This window comes from Pogona vitticeps, chromosome 2 (assembly GCF_051106095.1).
Source record: "Pogona vitticeps strain Pit_001003342236 chromosome 2, PviZW2.1, whole genome shotgun sequence".
Classification (NCBI taxonomy): domain Eukaryota; kingdom Metazoa; phylum Chordata; class Lepidosauria; order Squamata; family Agamidae; genus Pogona; species Pogona vitticeps.
The window spans coordinates 232,586,131-232,607,040 of NC_135784.1; the positions used below are offsets into that span (position 1 = coordinate 232,586,131).

Sequence of the window (20,910 nt, forward strand, 5' to 3'; positions counted from 1 at the left end):
CAACTGAAACTGTTCTTTACTTTTAGCTCTGTGCCAAGGAGTGAGCTGCTGCCTTAAGGCATTCCTTTCTCAAAGTGATAAGGCACAGATGCTATGGCCCCCCAATTAATGGGCATTGTCTCTCCTTTCTCTTGATCTGCTCATCCCAGACATGAAATATCAGTTCTGTCTTTCAAAAGGTGCACCAAAACCATGATCCCCTATTTTGCAGTTTCTTGACATACAACAAATAGATATAGTGATCTGGAGCACATATATTGGGCAAACCCACATGTGCCTTTTAATGAAGGACTTTTTGTTTGCCATATATCATCTCTCATCATAGACTGGAAGCATCATTAGAATATTGGCTTACTGTATATGTTAGCTATATTGATTTTATACCACATGAGATTTCATTGGCTCTGTAAATTAGTTTTGTGTTATTTCTGCAAGCACTATACTGCCACCTATTGCCAACTAAAGTACAGCATGACGAGCTGGTAATTAAAATTGCTTGTATGCAGATTCTTAAGTTCTCACTGGTTATGAGGCACAGCAATTCAGAACAATATAGTAAAATAGATATTCTAGTGTACAGTACCCAGTCCTAGTTAAAGAACTTAGTACACAATTGTCACTGTGGTACGAATCAGTTGTGCTCTGAAACATTTTTAATGCTCTGTACTTGAAAATCCAAATAATTTATTATTTATTTATTTTTAAATAAATTTTAAATAAACAAATGGAAAAAATAAGGATTAACGAAGCAGTCAGTGTAATATTGTATTAACAGATAGTAATAAATCCAAGATGGAGCAGTCTTTAAAGTAAAGAAATTAATTATAATAGCATGATGTGTTAAAAGTATCCTACCCAAATGTGTACTAATAAATTTGGAAATGCAGATGCTCACAATGAGAGTCCCCATAGCTACCACCCACACTAAAAAATGCCAGCAGCTGGAGTAGATCATCTCAACAAATGAGCATTTAAGAGCCATTTGTAAAGAAAATGATGCTTAATTGCCCATTGAAAACCAAACTGCTCTCAAATACTTTACATTACAAGGGGGATGCTTTACAGCAATATATTCTTCCTGGGAAAATCAGCTATTGTGAGGATTGAAACTAAACTCCAGAGGGAACAAAGGAACATAGGAGTGTGGCAGGTGGCATCCTTATTCTTGTGGAGACAATTCTGGGGCTTTGCCCTGTGTGCTCTGGCTCCATTATGCTACTGCTCCTAACATACTAGTAAAATCTCACTTGTCTTAGCAAGGGCATGATGGATATTTTAGTGTTGAGAGCTGTTTTTGTTTTCAGTATTGTTCCATTTATCTAATAAGGTCTTAGTCTGAACATTAAGCTGCACAAAGATTTTTCATATTGCAGCACGCAAAGATTAGTAAGAAGAAAATAATGAATAGAGAGATGTGCCCAAGGATTCTTTGTAGCTTGTTTGTGCCCCAACATGCTCTCTGACATATTCTGCATCTCTCTGATGCTGAAAACATGTACAAGGTGCACTGAACAGCATATTGTTTTCTTGAAGACCATAAAAATATTGCTGTCAGACATGATTTCTGCTCACTATTTGATCTAGGTTTGGAATACAGGGAATGGTATACTTTGTGCTACTTTTAAGGATACAGTACTAGCTGCTCATATTTAGTCCTCCACTACCAGTGGCTTTATGGTAATACTGACTGTTAACAATGAGGAATGCTGTACTTTAATAGCAGTTGCATGAGATTCTCTAGTCAGTGGTACAATGCTGCTATTCATGTGTAATTGGTAAATAACATGCTGCGCAGTATCACAAATATCTCATGCAGTATCTAATTATCCAACACAATATATCCCTTGTGCCAGGAACATAGAATGGTTTCCAGTATTTTGAGTGTAATTTGTAGTTGTTGAGTATACTTTTCTCCAAGCAAGGTAAGTTCTTTGGCATGCTACACAACATGTTGCATCTATGTTAATATGGCATGATTTGGTGATCTGTCTTTTTTAGCTTGTTTTTGTTTAGAAATAAAAAATTTAGACTAAGCTATAAAGTTCTTACTTAATTTTATAAGAGATGTAAAATGTTGTTTTGATTTTAAATTTCTTAAAAACACCCTCTGTGTTTCTGTTTTTAAGCAGAGTGGACGAGTAGTCCAGATAGGCAGGGTATAAATCAAATAAATAAATAAACCTTTAAGAGCCTCAGTATCCTAGTCAACAATCTAATTTAGGACGAAATAGTTAAATTCATACAGAGTTAGTTTCCAGTGCAATGAAAATAGTGAAAGGCCTATGTGTACTAAAAATGTTTTGGACCTTGAAGGCTTTAAATTCAATATAATTTGTACCAGCTACTGTTTGAACTTGCTTCAAGGTTGCTGGTTAAATCCCAGAAAATTGGTGTGCTTCTCTAGATCTCTAGGCAGAGGGAGAAATCTCTGGGTGAACAGCCAGGAAGAGGAGAAGATTTGATTTTTGTCTGTGAGGTGCCTTAAAGTCCAGATAACACTCTTTGTTCATTCCCAGCTGGTGCCAGGGCTCAGTAGCGCATTCCAAAGTTATTTGTATGGGTATTGCATTTGCCCGACATCACTTCACATACAAAAATAATAATAAAAGCAGAAGGGAGGAAAAAGGAATGGGAAGAGTGGATTGTGTACTGTGATCTATTGCTCTAGTTGAAGCAAGGCAGGGAATGGAGTGCCAGTTCGTTTGGTTATGAGTTGCCAGGTTACCTAACTACCTGGGTTTCACCTCGATTCCCCTCCTGCCCATTCCACAAGCAGCTCATCCTGGCCTTTTCAGCCTCAGTGAAATCACAAGGGCCCACCTCCCCTTTCCTATGTCTTAGCCATGAATCTTGGGGAACGGAAGGCCCCTGCCATGGAAGCCCTAGGTTGAGATACCATAGTCCCAGATAGAACAGACCCATGGAATTCATTGCTGAATGGTGAATATTGCTGTTGTTACGTGCTGTCAAGTCAGAACCAAATTATAGCAACCCTAATAGGGTTTTCAAGGTAAGTGAGATATTTATGGAGTGGTTTTATCAATTCCACACTCCCCAGAGAGTTTTCATTGCTGAATGTGGATTCGAATCCAGGCCTCCTGAGTGCTAGTCCGTCACCCTGTCCACTACACTTAGGTGGAGGAAGAACCCGACGGATTATAATTGGATAGCTGTCAGGGTCGCAACTAACCTTTACCTGTCTAAGGTAAAGGCTGCTTGTCGAACTTACTTCACTAACCAGATAAGCGAAGCATCCAACCAGCAGGCGGAGTTACTCCGTATAGTATGCGACCTATCCGGAACTGGTCTGGGTGATAGGCCTCCCCCTAGTTTTTCACCTGACCAGTGAAACGGAGATGAGCAAAACCCCCTAGAGTAGGGCACAACTGGACAAATTGTCAAGAGGAACCTTTACCTTAGGTATTTGACTGCTGAGGCAGAGGCTGGGACTTCGATTTCCTGCTATGTGTCCCAGGAGAAGAGCCAACTTGTATAGTCTTGGGCAAGCTGCACAGTTCCAGGGTGTCCCCAGAAGAAGGGAATGGTAAACCACTTCTCAGTATTCTTTACCTGGAAAATCCTGAAAAAGGGTCACCATAAGTCAGAATTGACTTGACAGCAGATGATGATGATGATGATGATGATGATGATGATGATGATGATGATGATGATGATTATTATTATTATTATTATTATTATTATTATTATTATTATTATTATTATTATTATTATTATTATTATTATTGCTGCCAATCTCACAGTGTATGAGTTGTATGCACTCAGAAATCCTCTTTGGGCAGTGGTGATTTGCTGCTGATTGTGACGTTATCATCATTGTGCATGAAGAGTTGCATAGCAGAATTTCAGCTAGAGTGTCACTTGGTGTTATGCTTTGTAAATATAAAATAGATTTTACATGTTGCCTTTTCCCATCTTCTAACTATTAATTTCTCTGAATTATAACAGGTGATAAAAAGAAACGGAAAGTATTCAAACCAGAGTATGTGCAAGAGATAAGGGCTGGAATGCAAAAAGTGCCAAAATAATGTTTTTGCCTAATTTTAGTTGCATTTACTAAGGAGTTGAGTAAAATGGATTGCTGATTTTCATTTTTGTTCTCACCATTTTGAATGAGATTGTATTGCCTTTATTGAAGTTTCATTTTGGGATATTAGAATGGAGAATGTATATCACTGTCTGAAAGGTCTGTGTAAAAAATTCTAAACACATTTAGTTGTCATTGGCTGAAATCCTATTGCTTGAAGTTGCAACTAGATTAGGCCCATTGAAGCAGTGGGGATTTGATGAGACTACTCCAGTAAGTCCCATTTTTTAATTTTTTGTCATTAATTCAGTAGGTCTATTCTAATTACGACTTACTATGTCAAGCAACAGGATTTCGGTCATCAAGAAATTACAAACATAGGCCAAAATCCTGCTGTTTGATGTAAATTGTAAATTGCACTTGAGTAGGCTTATTGAATCTGTAGGGATTTGGCAAATCAGCTTCTTTGTAAATTCCATAGATTCAATTGAGCCAACTCGAACTGTGACTGAATTTAGCATAGTAAGTTGCAACCTGAGTAGTTCTATATCAATGGAACTTGCCGAGTTGACCTACTAAATCCCCTTTGGTTCAGTGGGCCTACTCTAGTGCAGTTTCTACACTAAGCAACAGGATTTTGGCCATTTTATTAAATTAGGATGCGATTGTGACACACACAAAAATCAGTTCTGTTACTGCAGTGGTGGAAAAGAACAGCTTCTGAAGTAAAAGGAGTTAATTTTCAGCTACATCAAGTAGTTTTGATGAGATAGTGTATTGTCCAGTTTTTCTAAAATAAGATTGTCTTTCTTTTGCAGTAAATACTAATAAAAAGAAAAAAATGATGAATTTTAAACATCCATACATGTGAAGAAAATCATTTTCTGTACTCCAGATTTATTAGCAAAAAGTTGCTGAACCTGGTGACGTAAAAGCTGTAATCAACAGAAACTCTATCAAAAACAGAACAGGATTCTTGAATCATAGAAGTAACACCTTAGACTCAGCAGATGAGATGTGAAACATTCCACACTTTACTATGACATGCTGTTGCCTGCTGAACTGTGAAGAACTCCAGACATATACTATATTTCAAGCTACTTTGTCTACTCTCGCCAATCATCTTTTTAAGGACATGAAAGTGATATTTTCCTATTGACTCATGTGATTTTTCATTTGCATGTATTCATTGATTATGCACAAATTATCTAATCTGCTTTGCCTATTTAAAAAGCCATCATCACAAGGGTGATTATTACATGAATCAATTCTGCTTCTTCCCAGAATTATAACTGCTCACCTATTAATTTCACACAAGGGTTAGTGTAATATGTCTGCACATACTTTATGGAAACTATCTTATATAAATAAATTTTCACTGTTTATTAGTGAAATGAAGAAAAAACTATTTATAACAAGGCCTTATGTTGTGTACATATATTGTCTTTGAAATATTTGTGATTAGATATATTGCTTGTAAATGATAAAGTTGCATAATTTATTTAGTATATTCTACTGTAAACTATAGTTTTATTGACAGAAATAAAGTATTTTGTTCTCAGACAAAGTATCTCATTGTGTTGTGCTTATCTCATAATTTCACAAAAAAAATGTGTCTTGTGTAAATATACCAGATAATACGTAATAGCTATTTTGAATCAGTTGCCCCAAATGTACTGCATGGATAGGGTCCTATCACCACTGTATCCAGTGTTAAGCCTTGGAGGAAGGGAAAACTGCAGAAGTCATGTGTGCCTAGTTTCATAATTTGCAGATCTTTCAACATGGAAATTCCCTCCCCCCCCCAAAAAAAACAAATAGAAAAATTGGTTGTTCAATTGTTTAGGTGCAAAAGGCCATCAATCTAAGTTCTGAAGACATTTTTCATATTTAAAAAATATACCTTAACAGTGGAATCACTTAACTAACTACTAAGAAATCAGTCCCACAAAGTTTGCCCATGCAGAGGTTTTTAGTCTTACACATCTTACTATTTATGTAACTTGTAGATAATGCAGGATGAAGTGAAAAAGTTGGAATTACTTTTGAGGAAATCAGAGTCTTGTATTCACATTAAAGATCTGATCTCAGAGGAAGGAAATAAGGGGAGATTTGCCCCACCATGTGTTCTCATATAGATTACTCCTTGGAAAGGAAATAGAAGGATTTGCAGCCCCCCTTACTGTGGAAAAAGGACTGCTGAGATCCATGTGCATATAGATCCTGATCCATTCTCACATGCAACCCTCAGTTGCTAAAAAAGTGCATTCTTACCTCTTCACCTATTTTTCTGCTCAAAATTGCCATAGGGATTCCAAAGCTCATGATAATAGAATTGGGGGCAGGGGATGAAACTGTAAAAGGAACAAGCCCTTTCACCCACTGTCTTTCTGCTGAAAGTTGGAGCTCCTTGTGCTGCAATGTTTTCCATTTACAAAAGATGTTTACTGGTGTCTGCCTTGTCATACATTATCTTGCACCAAGATGCACCATAATTTGGCACCACCTAGGCTTGAGATATATGGATGATAGATGAAAAGCTACCCATAGTATTCCTGTAGCATACTGGTATATTTGTTTCTATATGCTGCCTTTTGCCATATTCCTTATTTAATGCTTCCAAGGGCATCAGAACAGGCAGACAATCCGCAAAAGAGCTTGTGGAATTGGGGAGTGAAGTAATTTATCCAGCATGCAGTGGCTAATGTAAAAGTTGTATGAGTTTTTGTTTTCCTTTTCCTATGCAGTTATTTTACTCCCCTCCCTTGTGTATACAAACCTCCAGTCTGGTATGGATGAGCCTCTGATACTAGGATCTCTCAGCTGAACAAAAAGGCTCTTAATCCAGTGGATCTAAGGCTGCTTCCATTCTGCTCCTGTCCAGACTTTAAGTCAGAACAGCAGCTACACTTACATATGTGTCTGTGGGCTTGCTGGAGGCCACCTTGATAACCCTGTCACAACTCGTAACAGTCAGTGGAAGGGCATGCCTGCTTCATCCAAAGCCCCTTTCAATGATTGCCTGACATGTATGGGGTAGGATTATTTTAGGAAGCAAAACCAAAATGCATGTGGATTATGTCACTTAAATTATCTATTATTTCTCTCTTTGTATAAAATTGTCTCAAGGACCAACTCTGGTCAAAAATAGGGAGGAGCAAAGTATTGGCCTTTATTTTGTAGGTTCCATTTTGCTCTTTCCTCAATGTCTCTTTTTCTTTTAACTGAAAACCCCACTGGCTATCACTGCTTGTCACAACCCAAAGTCACAACTTGACCAGATAGGCGCGGCATAAATGAAATAAATAAATAAATAAATAAACAAGAAATGATAAAGGGCAGTCAGGTATCTACTTTTAAATTTGCTGAGTCACTTCTGTTAAGTGTATTTCAAATGCATTTTGACAGGAGGCAAAGAAAAGAGAAATGCTGTTCCTACATTAATAAATCTCCAACCAACACAGACTTCTGTCAGGTAACATGCATGGTATTTCAGGTAGAAAGGGGCTTCTGGAGAGTTAGCAAATACTGGGCCAAATCACCAGTCAGTTTGACATGAACTGAGGCAGCTTCCAGTGTCCCTATAATGTGGGAAAATGCTAGAAAGTTAAGAAAACATAAATATTTTATTAAAAATGTGGTTCCTCGTAGTGGTCTCTGTGAATGCACACAAATGGGTTATCCTGCACCTGCGCAGGAACGTCCGGAAGATTCTAGAGCTTAAGAAAAAGAGTCAATTAGCTCCCCCCCTGTGGGGTATATAAACCCCGCCTCCTCCATTTTCCTTTCAGTTCCTCTTTTTCCGCCGTTCCTGTAGGACGTAGGAAGAGCAGAGCTATCGACCGTTAAGTACTAGCTAGCTAGCTACCCTTTTTTTCCTGCTAATTATTTCTTTTATTTTACTTTAACGGTTATTCGACAGAACCTGCTATATTGAGTTGCTTATTTTTCTGTTCTGTCGCGTTTTCTCCCCCCCCCCCCCCGATCAACGATCCCCCTTTGTCTTTTGTTTATGGCCCCTCGGGGCTTCAAGCAGTGTGTCGTCTGCTCCAAAAAAATTCCTTTATCAGACGGACACGATAAATGCTTGTTTTGTCTTGGAGAATCACATCAAGATCAGTCTTGCTCTGCTTGCAAAGGTTTTTCAAAGCAAGCAATTAAGTTGAGGCACCAAAGACTTAGATCTTTCTTTACGAAAGATCTGTCTCCAAACATGGAAAGCGCCTCCCTCACGGCACTATCCCCGCCGCATGCTGAGGCTTCTAAACAGGACTCTTCGGCAGACCAACCGCTGCTTACCGTCTCTGTGCTGGTTAAGGCTAAAGACGTTTCCAAACCACCAAAAGCCAAATCGCCTTCTCGCCCTGCGAAAAAGAAGGCCACCGATAAGCCTAAGAGAGCGAAGAAACTGGCTAAGTTGCCTGTTGTGCCTCCTTCCGCTCCTTCGATATTGCTCAAGGAGTCTTTGAGGGAAGCAATTGGACTCTCTGATGCAGAGGAGCACATTCCTTTAGCCCAGACGGCTCAGGACAATATGTGCATGTTGCCAAACCCGGACCGATTTGAGGCTGAACCAGACACCAGCCGGGCCGTTGCCCATTCAAGACCTCGATACTCAGGGTGGGCTGATACCGAGTCTCCATTTGAACAGGAATCTGATCATGAAACTCCTAGGAAGCGTACCTCGAAGTGCAAAAATATCGCTCCATATCAGCCTCGGGATGGAGGCGATAGGTACCATCCACAAGGACCTCCACAGTTTGGTCGCCCGTTTTACGCTCCGTTCCAACCGTATCCGTACCAGGGCTATGCCTATCAGTCGGAGCTTCAGGCACAAGTACCGTGGCACCATACCGTGGCTCCCTCTATCCCATGTCAGCCACATGCCCAACAGGATTTTTCTACGCATCAAGCACCATCTCACAAGAGGCAATTTCCTACGGTACCTACACCACTTCCCAAGCATGCTAAGTACAGTAGTGGGCACTCTTTGGTTCGAGCCACGACGCTCTACTCCGGTCCTGATGCCCACGATACCGTACCCTTTTCCTAGTCCACTCAATCGGATGTGGAGATGGCACCAGAAGAGACAGTACCGAGGCATTCTCCTTCGATCGCCTCACAGTCATCTAATCCATCTACGGTGTCCACCGACTGACACCCCTGATACTGCCGCCCAAGGCTCGTCATCTCAGCCCTCGTCAGAGGACTTCTCATCCTATGCACAGCTTATTATGCGGATGGTGAAAACTCTACAGCTCGATGCACAAATCCCTCAACAAGAACGGGACCTTGTCTTCCATGATATGGAGCAGGACAAAACCTCTCCTCCTAGCCTCAGTCTCATTCCTGCTCTGTTTGAGCTGGTAAAATCTTGGGACAAACCTCCTACACTGGTACAGGTGCCATGCAAGCTTGAGCACCACTATAAGACTCATGGTTCGGACTCTGACTTTCTGGCCAAGCATTCTTCACCCAATTCCATTGTGGTGAAAACTACTCAGTACAAATCCCATACCAGATCATCAGTTACGCCTGTTGGCAAAGACGGAAAGAAATCAGACACCTTTGGAAAAAAGCTGTATTCGTTTGCCGCAATGTTGATTAAAATTGCTAACTACCAGGCCGCCATGAGCGCCTATCAGAAGCACTTGTGGGGCAAGATAGTTCCAGTACTGCAATCACTACCTGACCCTGCAAAAGCAGAAGCCCTTAACGTTTATGAAGAGGCTAACACCCTTCCAGGCAACAGCGATTTGCTGCAAAACACACAGCTGACATTGCTTCTAAATCCATGCTGACTGCCATTGCTGTTAGATGCCACGCCTGGCTTAGAACAGCCAACATCCTCGAAGACACCAAAACCAAGATCGAGGAACTTCCCTTCGATGCTGCGGGACTGTTCAACTCTAAAACGGATGAGATTATGAACAATATCCATAAGATGAGAAAGACAGCGAAATCCTACGTACCATACCAGCCGTATAGGTACCACAAGTTTGCCTACAAAAAGCCACAGTGCCAATCATCTACTCAGTACCAGCCCTCTCAGTACAGCAAGCAACAGCAGGACCGCAGTTACGAAGCTCAGCAGCCTCCTACACCGCTGTTCAAGCAACAACACTTTCGTAGCCCTAAGCAGTCCTTTCGCAAGACTCAGCATAGGGGTAAGCAATTCTCATGAATCTCCCTTCTATACAAGATTATCCCCATTTCTACCAGAATGGAAAAACATCACTACTGATAAGTGGGTCCTTGGTATCATTCAACATGGATATAGGATAGAATTTTTCTGCATCCCTCCACCAAATACAATCAGGTCTACTCCTTTTTCCATGCCGCTGCATTTGGAAATCTCATCTCTGTTATCCAAAGAGGCCATAATCTGAATTCCATCTGACAGTACCAATGAGTTTTTCTCACACTATTTTGCAGTCCCTAAGAATGATGGGGGCATAAGGCCCATCATGGACTTAAGAGACCTCAACTGGTACATACTTCACAAGAAATTCCGTATGCTCACCCTTGACTCCATTCTTCCCCTCTTGTCTCAGGGAAACTGGTTCGTCACCATCGATCTGCAGGTTCTCCATCCACCCGTCTCATCAAAAATTCCTCCGGTTCCGGTTCCATCAAGATACCTTCCAATTCACTGCCCTACTGTTTGGGCTCTCAACGGCCCCCAGGACATTCACAAAATGCATGGCACCAGTCGTCGCATAAATAAAAATCGCTCACCTATCAGAAAGATAAAAATCTTTCCTTACATCGACGACTGGCTTCTGGTGGCCCGATCCTACTACTCCCCTCACCTGTCCATACAGGTCGTCACCGACACCAGCCCCTCAGGTTTGGGCGCGCACTGCCAGAACCTCCGTGCTCACAGTCTTTGGAACCCAACCCAAAAGACCTTGCACATCAATCAGCTAGAACTGCTAGCCGTCATGAAGGCTTTTCAATCTTTCCTCCCTTGCATCCAAGGCCATGCCGTGCAACTGGTAACGGACAATACCACAGTGATGCACTACATCAGCAGACAAGGTGGAACTCGATCAGCACGTCTCCTCCAGCTAACCATCAAATTTTGGAAATGGTGCCGTTCCCATGACATCTTCCCACAGGCGATCCACATCGCTTCCAGGGACAATTCCCTAGCGGACCACCTGAGCAGACTCCCTACCAGAATGCACGAATGGACATTAGACCAGACGGTCTTTCTTGACATTTGCAAACAATGGGGACAGCCCACCCTGGACCTTTTTGCGTCCCATCTCAACACCAAGTGCGCCTAATACTGTTCCAGGGTGGGCATGGACGCCACCTCCCTGGGAGACGCCTTCCTCATACCATGGTCAGGGGAATTGATGTACCTGTTCCCTCCAATACTGCTGCTTCTCAGGACCGTGGCCAAGATAATGCAGTACGGTACAGACACAATCCTCATTGCTCCTTGGTGGCCGAGGCAACCGTGGTTCGCTCACCTATCAGAAATAGCACAAGAAGTTTACCACCTACCTCAGATACTGTCCCTCCTGTCACAGAACAATGGAGCTCTCCATCCCGATGTTCGGTCCCTTCACCTGACGGCGTGGAGGATAACCCCCGCTTCCGCAAGGTGCTAGACCATGCACAAAAGCCCTCTACCTCACGCTTATATGAAGGCAAATGGAAAGCATTTACCAAGTTTGCCCAATCTGAAGGCATGACCACGGTACCAGCTTCTCTACGCACGGTACTTACCTTTTTGCTGCATCTCTTCAATATGGGACTTGCTCACTCCATGCTTAAAGTTAACAGTTCAGCGATTGTAGCACACCAACCTCCTCGTTCATACTCTGCGAGTCTTTTTTCCGACCCTACACTTAAAAGATTCTTGAAAGGTCTCCAAAACATACGACCACCCTCCCAAATTGTTGCACCACAATGGTCCCTTCCACTCGTCTTGGAGGCCATTACAAACCTCCATTTGAACCAATGGCTACATGCTCTGAAAAACTTACGTCCCTGAAAACAGCAATCCTAGTAGCCATTACCTTAGCCAGACAAGCCAGTGAGATTGCTGCCCTAAGGTCAGACCCTCCGTACCTGCAGATGAACCCAGATAAGGTTACCTTATACATGGACATTTCCTTTCTCCCTGAAGTGGTGTCAGAATTCCATGTCAACCAGCCTATTGTACTTCCAACTTTTTTTCCAACCACACCGGTGGAACATAAACCACACTCTCTCGACGTTAGGCGGGCCCTTGCCTTCTATCTACACCGCACCAAGTCCATCCGGCTTTCTCCGCGTCTCTTCTTATGTTACCACGGACCACGCAAAGGTGCTCCTGCTTCTTCTCAATCAGTATCACGGTGGATTGTTCAGCTCATTCACCTGGCTTATCCGCTGGCCAAAAAACCTCTTCCAGAGGGCTTAAAGGCGCATTCCACTAGAGCGGTTTCCACCTCGACGGCCCTATTCAAAGGTGTCCAACTGCAGAACATTTGCAAAGCAGCCACCTGGGCTACCCCTCTGATGTTCACCAGACACTACCGACTGGATGTCAGAGCAGAAAATGATGCAGCGTTTGGACGGGCGATACTGTCATCCATGATACCGTGACGGCCCTCCTGCCGGTGAGTACAGCTTGCTATTCACCCATTTGTGTGCATTCACAGAGACCACTACAAAGAAAGTTAGGTTACCTACCTGTAACTTTGGTTCTTCTAGTGGTACTCTGTGAATTCACACATCCCTCCCTTCCTCCCCTCTATCTGTCACGGTACCGTTCTATGATACCATGCTTATCTAACTTACAGTAACGGCGAATTTAGGGAACTGAAAGGAAGATGGAGGAGGCGGAGCTTATATACCCCGCGGGGGGAGCTAATTGACTTTTTCTTAAGCTCTAGAATCTTCCGGACATTCCTGCGCAGGCACAGGATAACCCATTGGTGTGAATTCACAAAGTACCACTAGAAGAACCAAAGTTACAGGTAAGTAACCTAACTTTTTGTAAGACTCATTATATATCAGTCACATATTGTGACTTGTTCATAAAAATATTTCATGGTCGGCTCATTTGTATGGATTTTCCAAAGAAGCAGCCATGTTAGTCTATCTCAGCATGCTGCCAAAACTAAACGGTTGGGGAGTGGGGAGAGAAAAAGGCAAAATAACAGCAGCATTCTGAAGACTAACTGATTGGATCCAAATCCAATTTTCGTATCTGATAATGTGGATTTCCATCCATTTCAGCTCAAACTGAAATACATCTGTTAGAATTTTTTAACAAGCATGAATTGAATGTAGATATAGTGAAAAACTAATAAAATGTTATATAAAAAATTCTCATCTGTTAGAATTTTTTTTATATATAACATTTTACAGTGGTGCCTCGTTTAACGAGTGCCCCGGTTAACGATGAATCCGCATAGCGATGGCAAAAAAGCAATCGCTTTTGCCATCGCTTTGCGATGTTGCCTATGGGGAAAAATCGCTTTGCGATGTTTTCCCCATAGGCCCCATTTTCCCCCAGCTGAGCAGCGGGAGCCTCCAAAGGACCGCTCCCACTGCTCAGCTGGGGGGAAATGACGGCAGTAGCCTCGGAAGGACCCTTCCGAAGGGTCGTTCCAAGGCCACCGCCGGGATTCCCCTTCGGAGGGGGCATTTTCCCCTAGCTGAGCGGGAGTCCCGCTGCTCAGCTGGGGGAAAATGCCGGTGGTAGCCTTGGAGGGACCCTTCCGAAAGGTCGTTCCAAGGCCACCGCCGGGATTCCCCTTTGGAGGGGGCATTTCCCCCGAGCTGAGCGGGAGCCCCGCTGCTCAGCTGGGGGAAAATGCTGGCGGTAGCCTCGGAAGGACCCTTCCGAAGGGTCCTTCTGAGGCCACCACCGGGATTCCCCTTCGGATGCCTGAAAGGCATCCGGACCCCTGCCGCCGCCACCACCGCTTGGATCCGCCCCACGGCCGGCTACCCCCGCCATGGTCGGACTCTCAGGAGTCCGACCATGGATGGGGTAGCCGGCCGCGACGCGGATTCAAGCGGCGGCGGCGGCAGGGGTCCGGATGCCTTTCAGGCATCCGGGGCTAGGATCCGCCCCCCGGCCGGTTCCCCTTCCATGGTCGGACTCTCAGGAGTCCGACCATGGATGGGGTAGCCGGCTGCGACACGGATCCAAGCAGCGGCGGCGGCAGTAGGGGCTTGGATCCGCCTCCCGGCCGGTTCCCCTTCCATGGTCAGATCTGACCATGCAAGGGGAACCGGCCGGGGGCCGTATCCAAGCAGCGGCAGCGGCGGTAGGGGCTTGGATCCGCCCCCCGGCCGGTTACCCCGTCCATGGCCGGACTCCTGAGAGTCCGACCATGGAAGGGGAAGCTGGCTGGGGGGCGGATCCAAGCGGCGGCGGCGGTAGGAGCTTGGATCCGGCCCCCGGCCGGTTCCCCTTCCATGGTCGGATCTGACCATGCAAGGGGAACCGGCCGGGGGCCGGATCCAAGTGGCGGCGGCTGCGGTAGGGGCTTGGATCCGCCCCCCGGCCGGTTTCCCCATCCATGGCCGGACTCCTGAGAGTCCGACCATGGAAGGGTAAGCCGGCCGGGGGGCGGATCCCAGCCGCCCTCCTCCCAACCCTTCACCCCCTTCGCCGCTGCCGCTGGGCTTTGGAAGCGGCTTCCGAAACCCAGCGGCGGCGGTGGAGATGAGGGTGAGGGATGGGTCGGGCAGAGGCGGGAGGAGGGGGAAGGCTCCGCTGCCACCGCTCGGTCGCGCTGGCCAGCATTTTTGCGGCCAGCGCGTCTGAGAGGCCTCGGGGGAAGGCTTCTCCACCGCCTCTCGGACGCGCTGGCCAGGCGCGGGGCGGCTCCAAGCGGCGGGGGCAGGGGGGTTCCGAATGGGTTCCTGGAAGCCATCCGGACACCCCCTACCCTGTCCCCGCTGCCGCTGAGAGCCTTCCGAGCTCTCAAAGGGCTTTCTCCAATGTGGGGGGGAAGCCCTTTGAGAGCTCGGAAGGCAAATGTCGGCGGTCGGCAGTGGCTTTGGGGTCCATCCAAAGCCACCGCCGATTGCCGACATTTTCCCCCAACTGAGCGGCGGGGCTTTGAAGCTCCCGCCACTCAGCTGGGGGAAAATGCCAAAGGCCCCATTTTCGGTCAGCTGGTCGGCGGTTCTAAAATGGCCGACCCGCTGTGCTGCCTCGCTTTAGAGGCACCGAAAATGGCCGCCCCTATGGAGGAACATTGCTGAACGGTGAGTTTATCCTCCATAGGAACGCATTAAACAAAGTTTAATGCGTTCCTATGGCTTTTCCCGTTCCGTTTAGCGATGTTTTCGCATAGCGACGATTAATCCGGAACGGATTAACGTCGCTATGCGAGGCACTACTGTATTAGTTTTTCACTATATCTACATTCAATTCATGCTTGTTAAATAAACATGTTTTTTTCGTGGCCTCTATGAATTCACACATATGGGTATTGTCTGTGTCTGCGCTGACTCTCTCAGAAGATTCTAGAGCTAAAACAATTTTATGGTGTGATCCTCCATGAGGTATATGCTCCTCCCACCCACCATCTTCCCCAGTTCCTGAATTTTATCCGCCAGGTATGACGGAAAGAATTAATTAATTACATGACTAACCCGTGATGGATAGAGGGGAAGGATGGGCGGGTTGTGTGAATTCACAGAGGACCACTCAAAGAACTATGGTTACAGGTAAGTAACCTCTTTTTCTTTTTCGTGGCCTCTGTGAATGCACACATATGGGTGACTAGCAAGCTGCACTTGGTGGGTCGTCACAGTAAGAAGGATGACAGGACAGCTCTGCCAAATGCAGCATCTTGGCATGCTCTGACGTCCAGCCGGTAGTGTTTGACAAACATGGACGGTGTGGACCATGTAGCAGCACGACAGATGTCAGGAACCTCGGTGCAACGTTAAAAGGCAGTAGAGGTGGACAGTGCCCTGGTGGAATGAGCTGTCAAATGTTCTGGAGGGGATTTCCCCGACAAGTTGTAAGCCAGGGAAATAGTCTGTACAATGCAGCGTGCTATGGATTAAGAATAGGCTGGGGCCCCTTTGTTTGGGCCATGAAAGCAAAGAAAAAGTTTATTGGACTTTCTGAAAGTTTTTGTCCTTTCGACATAGAAGGCCAGAGTACGTCTGACATCGAGGTTATGGAGCATATGTTCCAGGGACGAGGAAGGAAATTTGAAGAAGCACGGTAGTATGATGGGTTGGTTGAGGTGGAAGTCGGAGACCACCTTCGGGAAAAAGGAAACATCAAAGTAAAGAGTCACTTTATATCTGGATTATATCTGTATGAAAGCATGGTCTTCCTTTATTTTAAAGGAGAGATTGAGCAATGGGGAGGATTTTAAAGATTTTTCACTTTTCTATTCTTTCTGTGTTTCATCCCTTACTACAGTATTAAGATATAAGTTAATTTGAGAAGTGACTGAAAGCACAGGTAAAATGCAGCTTGATTTAGATTCAGGTGGAGAAAATGTAGGCACACAGTCTTAGTGTGAGAATAATGATTTCTTTTGAGTGCAAGCTGACATATTTTGGACTCTGCCTTCTGATAACTGTGGCTGAACAGACTGATCTAGACATCTGGTTCTCTTTCACCGAAGATTTGCATTTTATTCAGGAGATCAACAGGTGGCAGCGTGTTAAAGGGCGTGTTGGGATACCTTCGTGAGCTCTGGGATTGGTGAAACAAGCAGGGACCACGGGGTAAACTCCACAACGATCTACCTTGTTTAGAATGCATTTTGTTACTAACTTTATTATTATATATTATTATATAACTCGGTTATAATCCATAGAAATTGCTCAGCAATATGTGGTAAATTGAAATCTCAGCTGAACAAAATCTCTCAACTTCATAGGCCTTGTTTTTTTCTTGTCCAGTGCACTGATGACAGATAATTTTACCTTAGCCTGACTTTTTACCCAGTTACTCAGTGTTGCTACATTCCACAAAAGCTTATACTATACCAAATAACTTTTGTTAGCTACTGGGGTCTTTGTTGTTCTTACTTTAGGGGGACAAAATCTGAGTGAGTCTTTATTTACATGCCTTTTTCAGCTCATTAGATGAAACTACATATGAAAAACTTGCTGAAGAAACTCTGGAGTCATTAATGGATTTCTTTGATGATCTGCCAGACAAGTCTTTTACTCCTGAAGATTATGATGTGTCCTTTGGGGTATTTTACATTAAATATATATATATATATATATATATATATATATATATATATATATATATATATATATATATATATATATATATATATATATATATATATATATATATATATATATATATATATATATATATATATATATATATATATATATATATATATATATATATATATATATATATATATATATATATATATATATATATATATATATATATATATATATATATATATATATATATATATATATATATATATATATATATATATATATATATGCTTATTGGCACTTTTTCTTCTTCTTAAGAGCCTCGTGGCGCAGTGGTTAAAACGCTGTACTGCAGCTAAAACTGTGCTCACGACCTGGGGTTCAAATCCCAGGTAGCCGGCTCAAGGTTGACTCAGCCTTCCATCCTTCCGAGGTCGGTAAAATGAGTACCCAGCTTGCTGGGGGGGCAATGTGTAGCCTTTATAATTAAAATTGTAAACCGCCCGGTGAGTGCTTGTAGCGCTATGGGGCGGTATATAAGTCCAATAAATAAATAAATTAATTAATTAACCCAAGCACAAGAAAGCACTTCTGCTTTCAAGTGCTTCAAAGGCAATTATCATTATTATTTTGTGTAGCCAGTAAGCCTGGCAATCAAACTACTCTTCCTGATTTACAAATTATGGCAGCGTTTTACAAGTTTTGTGATTCTGTGCGTGAATGCATACACATCTTTCAGACTTGCTGCTGACATACCGTGTTGTGTAATGAGCACCTATCTTCTTTACCATTGCTAGATTCTGAACATTCACTTAACTCAAATTGTATGCTTTGTCTCACTCACCTCCCCCCACCCCAGATGTGTGAATCAGAGCACCCAGCTGCAGAACTAGGGCTTGTGAGTGTGATTTCCCCATTGTGTCCTGTAGAGAAAAAGCCAGACTGTGACTGTGGGCAAGCTGTGCTGTCCCAGAGCATCCCCCACCTGCCGCCCAAGGAATGTTAAACCATTTCTAAGTGTACCTAGAAAACCCTGGAAGGGGTCACCATGAGTTATAATCAGCTTAAGGCCACAATTTGGTATCTGGCTGTGGATCTAGAGGTCAGGAGTTCCGTTCCCCATTGTATCTCTTATCTCCTGAGAGGAGAACTAGTCTGTGCAGCTTTGAGCAAGCTGGACAATCCCAGGATGCCTCCAGAAGAAGGAATGGTAAACTGTCTTTGAGTGCTACCTACCAAAGAAAACCCTAGAAAGAGTAATCATAACACAGAATCAACTTGACAATATGTAATATGACATTGCCTCCAGGCTGCATCATTGTGAAACATAGAACTTTGCTACCCTTATCCATTACATCAGTGCAAATGTGATTGTGATCCCCAGTTTCAGAAATTCTAATCAGTAAGACATATAGCACCCTTTTTATATAACCATGCAGTTTTTCACTGGATAATTCCATAAAAGTAAATCTACCTATGATCTTCCTGTGTTTTCCTACTGCTTCTTCCATCATTTATCTTGCCAGTCTGCTGAGGAAGGAAACATGGAATGTCTATTCCTTCTAATTTAAGAAACATTATTAGGAGCTAGCTGCACTTTAAGGCCACAAGATGGCATATTTGGAAAATTGATGAAGCAAGTAAGGCACCATTTAATTTTTCATAGTTTCTAATGAACCTTCATTTTTGTGCTGGAAATAAAATCTCCTTTAAAATTTAATCCTTTCAGTAGGAATCACTGATACCCACACAGCCAAAATAGCATATGTTACGTATCAGTGGAATGATTTAGATAAGTCAAGGCATAAATGTGCTGATACAATTCCTGGGAGCTTACTTTGCTTTGTTAAAACAAACATAGAGCAAAGACTGTTTCTCATGTATCTGATATAAAATGAGAAACCTGCAGATATTAATTTTCTTGTAAAAGTTGCCTAGTCTCAGCATGTGGATATATGCAGAATATCTGACTCAGCCAAACGCCATATCGTATAATATGATCAAATCCTTGTTTTATCTGGTTCTAAACCTTACTTTTTTTGCAAGATGGTCATAGGAAAAAGCATGATAGGTTATGCCTCCATACAGCAGAAATGGGCAAAGGATCTCCAAGGTGGGCTCCTAAAAACACCTGACCTGTGCATATACAAATGTTCTTTAAAATAAAATTAATTAAAAATTGAAATATTATCACAGGAGGTAGTGTGACTTTCCAGTGAAAGCCTATTTCAATCCTTCTCCATGAGCCTTTTCCAGGTCTTAAGAAAATATGGGTGTCTAGTTACAGGCTTCAGGGTGTGTGTGTGAAATAGCATTACTTAAGCTTAATAGCTTAAAAGCTTCTTTCGGAGCTTGATTAAAGAACTACACCTTTTTTTTCAACACTGGGTTGCCCAGCCAGTATGTACAACTAGATTATTTTAGACCAGTGATGGCGAACCTTTTTTGGCTTGCGTGCCCAAACTGGAAAAACAACAACAGTGGGCAGCGGTGGAAGTGGCGGTGGAAGGGAGAATCCCGGGCACAGAAGTGCCTCGAGACCCCACTCCAGATCCACTCCCAGCTGCTCCGTATCCTGGCCTGCCACCTGCCGAAGTGCCAGCACTGCTGCTGCTGCAGCCACCGCCTCAGGTTTGGCTGCGGGGCGGGGGGGGGGAGGAACAATCCAGTGATTTATGGATCACGTGCCCGCAGAGAAGGTTCTGTGTGCCAGCTGTGCCATAGATTCACCATCACTGTTTTAGATACTAGAGGTAATGGATTCACTGACGGGACCCTTTTTATTTGCTTCAAGTGCAGAGCACATAGTAATCTTCTACAGATGAACACATAAGGTGTTGTCTGACAATGTGCATCTTTATTGTAAAGCAAGTCCCATTTGATGGGGACATCTTATTCTAAAGCAAGGGACTATGTGAAGATTACATGATAATGTATTTTAATTATGTAAGCTGGCTTGGGTCTTTTTTAAGGAGAAAGATGGTAGTAGTAGTAGTAGTAGTAGTAGTAGTAGTAGTAGTAGTAGTAGTAGTAGTAGTTATTATTATTATTATTATTATTATTATTATTATTATTATTATTATTATTATTATTATTATTATTATTATTATTAAGTTCATCCTATTTCTCATCAGTTCCTCTTAAAGTAATTTAACCCTAAAGGAAGCAGGAAGGAAACCATTCTATTTTCAAAACAATATCCAGCTGCTTAGGCTGCAACTGAGTAATCTCTTTGTGTAGCCACTGCATTGAGCTGGGTCTGGGATTTGGTTTTTATAGTTAGTTAACCTATGAGTGACTCTATGAGCACTAGTTTAGCTTTGTTTTCTCTGAATTTCCATTTAAAAATGTAATCCTTGAAATTTTGAAGGAATATAAAATATATAGACAGGAATATAAAAGTGATAGCTGCTTAAACAAGGTGATAGGAAAGTAAATGTTTCAAGAGATTATCTTTGAAATATGTATATGCAAACTGTAATAAATCTCTACCTGTTTAAAACATAAAACATTGCTGAGATCTCGCTTAACAGACACTTTGTCAGAGACACATAGATTTGAAATTCCCCATAGTAAATTGGGGATGATTAAGATTTACCTTGAGTAGGTATGAGGAACCACCTCTCCATATATTGTTAGACTCCACCTCGCACTGGCTCTGACAATTAGCAATGCTAGTTAGG

The 20,910-nt window shown here is 43.1% G+C and overlaps 1 protein-coding gene across 3 annotated transcripts in view; it reads left to right on the forward strand.

The window, feature by feature from the left end:
- The window catches only part of PIP5K1B (phosphatidylinositol-4-phosphate 5-kinase type 1 beta), a 140,666-nt gene that overhangs the window by 117,100 nt on the left and 2,656 nt on the right, over nucleotides 1-20,910 (forward strand). Inside the window, exon 15 of one of the 3 annotated variants that reach the window (XM_020805665.3) lies at nucleotides 4,864-5,612. The exons of the other annotated variants lie outside the window; for them this stretch is intronic. Within the exon in view, the coding sequence (XP_020661324.1) occupies nucleotides 4,864-4,866 (3 nt within the window). The 3' untranslated portion in view covers nucleotides 4,867-5,612. Of the gene's footprint in view, nucleotides 1-4,863; nucleotides 5,613-20,910 lie in introns of those variants that run through there. 3 annotated transcript variants of the gene reach the window in all.